The 8,164-nt window shown below is 39.4% G+C and overlaps 1 protein-coding gene across 1 annotated transcript in view; it reads left to right on the forward strand.

The window, feature by feature from the left end:
* Positions 1–218: 218 nt before the first annotated feature.
* The window catches only part of gucy1b1 (guanylate cyclase 1 soluble subunit beta 1), a 31,182-nt gene continuing 23,236 nt past the window's right edge, over positions 219–8,164 (forward strand). Inside the window, exons 1-2 of the mRNA XM_034302255.2 lie at positions 219–347; positions 5,750–5,823. Of these exons, the coding sequence (XP_034158146.2) occupies positions 345–347; positions 5,750–5,823 (77 nt within the window). The 5' untranslated portion in view covers positions 219–344. The remainder of the gene's footprint in view (positions 348–5,749; positions 5,824–8,164) is intronic.

The following is an 8,164-nucleotide window of genomic DNA, read 5'->3' on the forward strand; positions in this document are numbered from 1 at the left end:
AGTAAATAAACTGCACCCTGCTGCACTGTACAGAATAAAAGTGATTAAATATTACACTACATAATAAATAAATAAATATAAACTATTATAAATTATTTTGTAATAAATAAATAATGTGCGGTTTTGCCCGTCATGGGCCACGCATGCGCACTGCGGTCCCCCAGCGCCACTTGCTGGTCCTGAGACGTCACGCAGGATCCTGGGCGCTGATTGGACGCGTGAGCTGTCAGTCACGCAGCTCTGCTGTGGTTTTGTGGTGAAACCGCTGCAGCTGGAGATCTGCGGCTTTAATGATTTTATTCTGCTGCTGCGGAAAACAGAGGAATTAAACATTTCATCACATCATGGTGAGTAACAGCTAGAGATATGAGCACTATATTCCCTCTGTAGGGGTTTATTTTAGTATAGTTCTGATTTATCTGCAGCTCGCGCTCACATCGCTCAAATGCGAATGCGGAGCAATAATGAATAAAATACTGTATTTTATAATTCTAATATTTATCACTTTAAATCCTGCTTCTTTTTATCCAGGCTTTAACATTTAACATTCACAATCAAGCGTCTTCTAAGCGTTCAAGCGTTTAACCTCCGCGTCAGGCTTTAAAACGAGTTCAAATAAATACAATAAAATGCATAAAATCTCTTTAATCATCTGTGTGTTAATGTTAATGTTAATGTTAATGTCAGTGTTAATGTTAGTGTCAGTGTTAGTGTCAGTGTTAATGTTAATGTTAATGTCAGTGTTAGTGTTAATGTTAGTGTTAATGTTAGTGTCAGTGTTAGTGTTAATGTTAGTGTTAATGTTAGTGTCAGTGTTAATGTTAATGTTAGTGTCAGTGTTAATGTCAGTGTTAATGTCAGTGTCAGTGTCAGTGTTAATGTTAGTGTCAGTGTTAATGTTAGTGTCAGTGTCAGTGTTAATGTTAGTGTCAGTGTTAGTGTTAGTGTTAATGTTAGTGTTAGTGTTAATGTTAGTGTCAGTGTTAATGTCAGTGTCAGTGTCAGTGTTAATGTTAGTGTCAGTGTTAGTGTTAGTGTTAATGTTAGTGTCAGTGTTAATGTCAGTGTCAGTGTTAATGTTAGTGTCAGTGTTAGTGTTAGTGTTAATGTTAGTGTTAGTGTTAATGTTAGTGTCAGTGTTAGTGTCAGTGTTAATGTTAATGTTAGTGTTAATGTTAGTGTCAGTGTTAATGTTAATGTTAGTGTTAATGTTAGTGTCAGTGTTAATGTTAGTGTTAATGTTAGTGTCAGTGTTAGTGTTAGTGTTAATGTTAGTGTTAGTGTTAATGTTAGTGTCAGTGTTAATGTCAGTGTCAGTGTCAGTGTTAATGTTAGTGTCAGTGTTAGTGTTAGTGTTAATGTTAGTGTCAGTGTTAATGTCAGTGTCAGTGTTAATGTTAGTGTCAGTGTTAGTGTTAGTGTTAATGTTAGTGTTAGTGTTAATGTTAGTGTCAGTGTTAGTGTCAGTGTTAATGTTAATGTTAGTGTTAATGTTAGTGTCAGTGTTAATGTTAATGTTAGTGTTAATGTTAGTGTCAGTGTTAATGTTAATGTTAGTGTCAGTGTTAATGTTAATGTTAGTGTTAATGTTAGTGTCAGTGTTAATGTTAATGTTAGTGTCAGTGTTAATGTTAGTGTCAGTGTTAATGTTAGTGTTAATGTTAGTGTTAGTGTCAGTGTTAATGTTAATGTTAGTGTCAGTGTTAATGTTAATGTTAATGTTAATGTTAGTGTCAGTGTTAATGTTAATGTTAATGTTAGTGTTAATGTTAGTGTCAGTGTTAATGTTAATGTTAATGTTAATGTTAATGTTAGTGTTAATGTTAATGTTAATGTTAATGTTAGTGTCAGTGTTAATGTTAATGTTAGTGTTAATGTTAGTGTCAGTGTTAATGTTAGTGTCAGTGTTAATGTTAGTGTCAGTGTTAATATTAATGTCAGTGTTAATGTTAGTGTCAGTGTTAATGTTAGTGTTAATGTCAGTGTCAGTGTTAATGTTAGTGTCAGTGTCAGTGTCAGTGTTAATGTTAATGTTAATGTTAGTGTGAGTGTTAATGTTAGTGTCAGTGTTAATGTTAGTGTCAGTGTTAATGTTAGTGTCAGTGTTAATATTAATGTCAGTGTTAATGTTAGTGTCAGTGTTAATGTTAGTGTTAATGTTAGTGTCAGTGTTAATGTTAGTGTCAGTGTTAATGTTAATGTTAGTGTCAGTGTTAATGTTAATGTCAGTGTTAATGTTAGTGTCAGTGTTAATATTAATGTCAGTGTTAATGTTAGTGTCAGTGTTAATGTTAGTGTTAATGTTAGTGTCAGTGTTAATGTTAGTGTCAGTGTTAATGTTAATGTTAGTGTCAGTGTTAATGTTAATGTTAGTGTCAGTGTTAATGTTAGTGTCAATGTTAGTGTCAGTGTTAATGTTAGTGTTAATGTTAGTGTCAGTGTTAATGTTAATGTTAGTGTCAGTGTTAATGTTAGTGTCAGTGTTAATGTTAATGTTAGTGTCAGTGTTAATGTTAATGTTAGTGTCAGTGTTAGTGTCAGTGTTAATGTTAGTGTTAATGTTAGTGTCAGTGTTAATGTTAGTGTCAGTGTTAATGTTAATGTTAGTGTCAGTGTTAATGTTAATGTTAGTGTCAGTGTTAGTGTCAGTGTTAATGTTAATGTTAGTGTTAATGTTAATGTCAGTGTTAATGTTAGTGTGAGTGTTAATGTTAATGTTAGTGTCAGTGTTAATGTTAATGTTAGTGTCAATGTTAGTGTCAGTGTTAATGTTAGTGTTAATGTTAGTGTCAGTGTTAATGTTAGTGTCAGTGTTAATGTTAATGTTAGTGTCAGTGTTAATGTTAATGTTAGTGTTAATGTTAGTGTCAGTGTTAGTGTGAGTGTTAATGTTAGTGTCAGTGTTAATGTTAATGTTAGTGTCAGTGTTAATGTTAATGTTAGTGTCAGTGTTAGTGTCAGTGTTAATGTTAGTGTCAGTGTTAATATTAATGTCAGTGTTAATGTTAATGTTAGTGTCAATGTTAGTGTCAGTGTTAATGTTAATGTTAGTGTTAATGTTAGTGTCAGTGTTAATGTTAATGTTAGTGTCAGTGTTAGTGTCAGTGTTAATGTTAATGTTAGTGTCAGTGTTAATGTTAGTGTTAATGTTAATGTTAGTGTCAGTGTCAGTGTTAGTGTCAGTGTTAATGTTAATGTTAGTGTGAGTGTTAATGTTAGTGTCAGTGTTAATGTTAGTGTCAGTGTTAGTGTCAGTGTTAATGTTAATGTTAGTGTCAGTGTCAGTGTTAGTGTCAGTGTTAATGTTAATGTTAGTGTGAGTGTTAATGTTAGTGTCAGTGTTAATGTTAGTGTCAGTGTTAATGTTAATGTTAGTGTTAATGTTAGTGTGAGTGTTAATGTTAGTGTCAGTGTTAATGTTAGTGTCAGTGTTAATGTTAGTGTCAGTGTTAGTGTCAGTGTTAGTGTCAGTGTTAATGTTAATGTTAGTGTCAGTGTTAATGTTAATGTTAATGTTAATGTTAATGTTAGTGTGAGTGTGAGTGTTAGTGTTAGTGTGAGTGTTAATGTTAGTGTCAGTGTTAATGTTAATGTTAGTGTTAATGTTAGTGTCAGTGTTAATGTTAGTGTCAGTGTTAATATTAATGTCAGTGTTAATGTTAGTGTCAATGTTAGTGTCAGTGTTAATGTTAGTGTCAGTGTTAATGTTAGTGTCAGTGTCAGTGTTAATGTTAATGTTAATGTTAGTGTGAGTGTTAATGTTAGTGTGAGTGTTAATGTTAGTGTTAGTGTTAATGTTAATGTTAGTGTCAGTGTTAGTGTCAGTGTTAATGTTAATGTTAGTGTCAGTGTTAATGTTAGTGTCAGTGTTAATGTTAATGTTAGTGTCAGTGTTAATGTTAATGTCAGTGTTAGTGTCAGTGTTAATGTTAATGTTAGTGTCAGTGTTAGTGTCAGTGTTAATGTTAGTGTTAATGTTAATGTTAGTGTGAGTGTTAATGTTAGTGTTAATGTTAATGTTAGTGTCAGTGTTAATGTTAGTGTGAGTGTTAATGTTAGTGTCAGTGTTAATGTTAATGTTAGTGTCAGTGTTAATGTTAATGTTAATGTTAGTGTCAGTGTTAGTGTCAGTGTTAATGTTAATGTTAGTGTGAGTGTTAATGTTAGTGTGAGTGTTAATGTTAGTGTCAGTGTTAATGTTAGTGTTAATGTTAGTGTCAGTGTTAATGTTAATGTTAATGTTAATGTTAGTGTGAGTGTTAATGTTAGTGTGAGTGTTAATGTTAGTGTCAGTCTTAATGTTAATGTTAGTGTCAGTGTTAATGTTAGTGTCAGTGTTAATGTTAATGTTAGTGTTAATGTTAGTGTCAGTGTTAATGTTAGTGTTAATGTTAGTGTCAGTGTTAATGTTAATGTTAATGTTAGTGTTAATGTTAGTGTCAGTGTTAATGTTAATGTTAATGTTAGTGTTAATGTTAGTGTCAGTGTTAGTGTCAGTGTTAATATTAATGTCAGTGTTAATGTTAGTGTCAATGTTAGTGTCAGTGTTAATGTTAGTGTTAATGTTAGTGTCAGTGTTAATGTTAGTGTTAATGTTAGTGTCAGTGTTAATGTCAGTGTCAGTGTCAGTGTTAATGTTAATGTTAGTGTGAGTGTTAATGTTAGTGTGAGTGTTAATGTTAATGTTAATGTTAGTGTTAATGTTAGTGTCAGTGTTAATGTTAGTGTCAGTGTTAATGTTAATGTTAGTGTTAATGTTAGTGTCAGTGTTAATGTTAATGTTAATGTTAGTGTCAGTGTTAATGTTAGTGTGAGTGTTAATGTTAGTGTTAGTGTTAATGTTAATGTTAGTGTCAGTGTTAGTGTCAGTGTTAGTGTCAGTGTTAATGTTAGTGTCAGTGTTAATGTTAATGTTAATGTTAATGTTAGTGTCAGTGTTAATGTTAGTGTCAGTGTTAGTGTTAGTGTTAATGTTAGTGTTAATGTCAGTGTTAATGTTAGTGTTAGTGTTAATGTTAGTGTCAGTGTTAATGTTAATGTTAGTGTCAGTGTTAATGTTAGTGTTAATGTTAATGTTAATGTTAGTGTTAATGTCAGTGTTAATGTTAGTGTTAGTGTTAATGTTAGTGTTAGTGTTAATGTTAATGTTAGTGTTAATGTCAGTGTTAATGTCAGTGTTAATGTTAGTGTTAATGTTAGTGTTAATGTCAGTGTTAATGTTAGTGTTAGTGTTAATGTTAATGTTAGTGTTAATGTCAGTGTTAATGTCAGTGTTAATGTTAGTGTCAGTGTTAATGTTAGTGTTAGTGTTAATGTTAATGTTAATGTTAGTGTTAATGTTAGTGTCAGTGTTAGTGTTAGTGTTAATGTTAATGTTAGTGTTAATGTCAGTGTTAATGTCAGTGTTAATGTTAGTGTCAGTGTTAGTGTTAGTGTTAGTGTTAATGTTAATGTTAGTGTTAATGTTAGTGTCAGTGTTGATGTTAGTGTCAGTGTTAATGTTAGTGTCAGTGTTAATGTCAGTGTTAGTGTCAGTGTTAATGTTAGTGTTAGTGTCAGTGTTAATGTTAGTGTTAGTGTTAGTGTTAATGTTAGTGTTAGTGTTAATGTCAGTGTCAGTGTTAATGTTAGTGTCAGTGTTAATGTTAGTGTTAATGTCAGTGTTAGTGTCAGTGTTGATGTTAGTGTCAGTGTTAATGTTAGTGTCAGTGTTAATGTCAGTGTTAATGTGTTGTTCTCTTTATTGCAGTATGGATTTGTGAATCACGCTTTGGAACTTCTGGTGTTGAGAAATTATGGTCCAGATGTGTGGGAGGACATCAAGTGAGTAAAAATGAATGAATGAATGAATGAATGAATGAATAAATAAGTCTGAATTACTCAACTAACGCTATAAATTAGTAGCTCAGGGTCAGGCTCAGGGTCAGGCTCAGGATAAGGGTCAGGCTCAGGATAAGGGTCAGGCTCACGATAAGGGTCAGGCTCAGGTTCGGGGTCAGGCTCAGGATAAGGGTCAGGCTCAAGGTCAGGCTTCGGGTCAGGATCATGCTCAGGATAAGGGTCAGGCTCAGGATAAGGGTCAGGGTAAGGGTCAGGCTCATGCTCAGGGTCAGGCTCAGGATAAGGGTCAGGGTAAGGGTCAGGCTCATGCTCAGGGTCAGGCTCAGGGTAAGGGTCAGGGTAAGGGTCAGGCTCATGCTCAGGGTCAGGATAAGGGTCAGGGTAAGGGTCAGGCTCAGGTTCGGGGTCAGGCTCAGGATAAGGGTCAGGCTCAGGATAAGGGTCAGGCTCAAGGTCAGGCTTGGGGTCAGGATCAGGTTCAGGATAAGGGTCAGGTTAAGGGTCAGGTTCAGGGTCAGGATCAGGCTCAGGGTCATGCTCAGGGTCAGGCTCAGGGTCATGCTCAGGGTCATGCTCAGGGTCAGGCTCAGGATCAGGGTCAGGATCAGGATCAGGGTCAGGGTCATGCTCAGGGTCATGCTCAGGATCAGGCTCAGGATCAGGCTCAGGGTCAGGCTCAAGCTCAGGGTCAGGCTCAGGGTCAGGCTCAGGGTCATGCTCAGGGTCATGCTCAGGATCAGGGTCAGGGTCAGGGTCATGCTCAGGGTCATGCTCAGGATCAGGCTCAGGCTCAGGATAAGGGTCAGGGTAAGGGTCAGGCTCATGCTCATGCTCAGGCTCAGGATAAGGGTCAGGGTAAGGGTCAGGCTCATGCTCAGGGTCAGGCTCAGGCTCAGGATAAGGGTCAGGGTAAGGGTCAGGGTCATGCTCAGGGTCAGGCTCAGGATAAGGGTCAGGCTCAGGTTCGGGGTCATGCTCAGGTTTGGGGTCAGGCTCAGGATAAGGGTCAGGCTCAGGATAAGGGTCAGGCTCAAGGTCAGGCTTGGGGTCAGGATCAGGTTCAGGATAAGGGTCAGGTTAAGGCTCAGGGTCATGCTCAGGGTCAGGCTCAGGGTCAAGATCAGGCTCAGGGTCACGCTCAGGGTCAGGGTCATGCTCAGGGTCAGGGTCAGGCTCAGGGTCAGGATCAGGCTCAGGGTCAGGCTCAGGGTCAGGCTCAGGGTCAGGGTCATGCTCAGGGTCAGGCTCAGGGTCAGGGTCAGGGTCATGCTCATGGTCAGGATCAGGGTCATGCTCAGGGTCAGGATCAGGCTCAGGGTCAGGCTCAGGGTCAGGATCAGGCTCAGGGTCATGCTCAGGGTCATGCTCAGGGTCAGGCTCAGGGTCATGCTCAGGGTCATGCTCAGGATCAGGGTCAGGATCAGGGTCAGTGTCATGCTCAGGGTCATGCTCAGGATCAGGATCAGGCTCAGGGTCAGGATCAGGCTCAAGCTCAGGGTCAGGCTCAGGGTCATGCTCAGGGTCATGCTCAGGATCAGGGTCAGGATCAGGGTCAGGATCAGGATCAGGATCAGGGTCAGAGTGAGCTGCTCAGGGTCATGCTCAGGGTCATGCTCAGGGTCAGGATCAGGCTCAGGGTCATGCTCAGGGTCAGGATCAGGGTCAGGCTCAGGGTCAGAATCAGGCTCAGGGTCATGCTCAGGGTCAGGATCAGGGTCAGGGTCATGCTCAGGGTCAGGGTCATGCTCAGGGTCAGGATCAGGCTCAGGGTCAGGATCAGGGTCAGGGTCATGCTCAGGGTCAGGCTCAGGCTAAGGGTCAGGGTCATGCTCAGGATCAGGGTCAGGGTCAGGGTCATGCTCAGGGTCATGCTCAGGATCAGGCTCAGGATAAGGGTCAGGGTAAGGGTCAGGCTCATGCTCAGGGTCAGGCTCAGGCTCAGGATAAGGGTCAGGGTAAGGGTCAGGCTCATGCTCAGGGTCAGGCTCAGGATAAGGGTCAGGGTAAGGGTCAGGCTCAGGGTCAGGCTCAGGATAAGGGTCAGGCTCAGGTTCGGGGTCAGGCTCAGGTTTGGGGTCAGGCTCAGGATAAGGGTCAGGCTCAGGATAAGGGTCAGGCTCAAGGTCAGGCTTGGGGTCAGGATCAGGTTCAGGATAAGGGTCAGGTTAAGGGTCAGGTTCAGGGTCAGGATCAGGCTCAGGGTCATGCTCAGGGTCAGGCTCAGGGTCAAGATCAGGCTCAGGGTCATGCTCAGGGTCAGGGTCATGCTCAGGGTCAGGCTCAGGGTCAGGATCAGGCTCAGGGTCAGGCTCAGGGTCAGGCT

The sequence above is a fragment of the Pangasianodon hypophthalmus genome, chromosome 28 (genome assembly GCF_027358585.1).
Source record: "Pangasianodon hypophthalmus isolate fPanHyp1 chromosome 28, fPanHyp1.pri, whole genome shotgun sequence".
NCBI lineage: Eukaryota > Metazoa > Chordata > Actinopteri > Siluriformes > Pangasiidae > Pangasianodon > Pangasianodon hypophthalmus.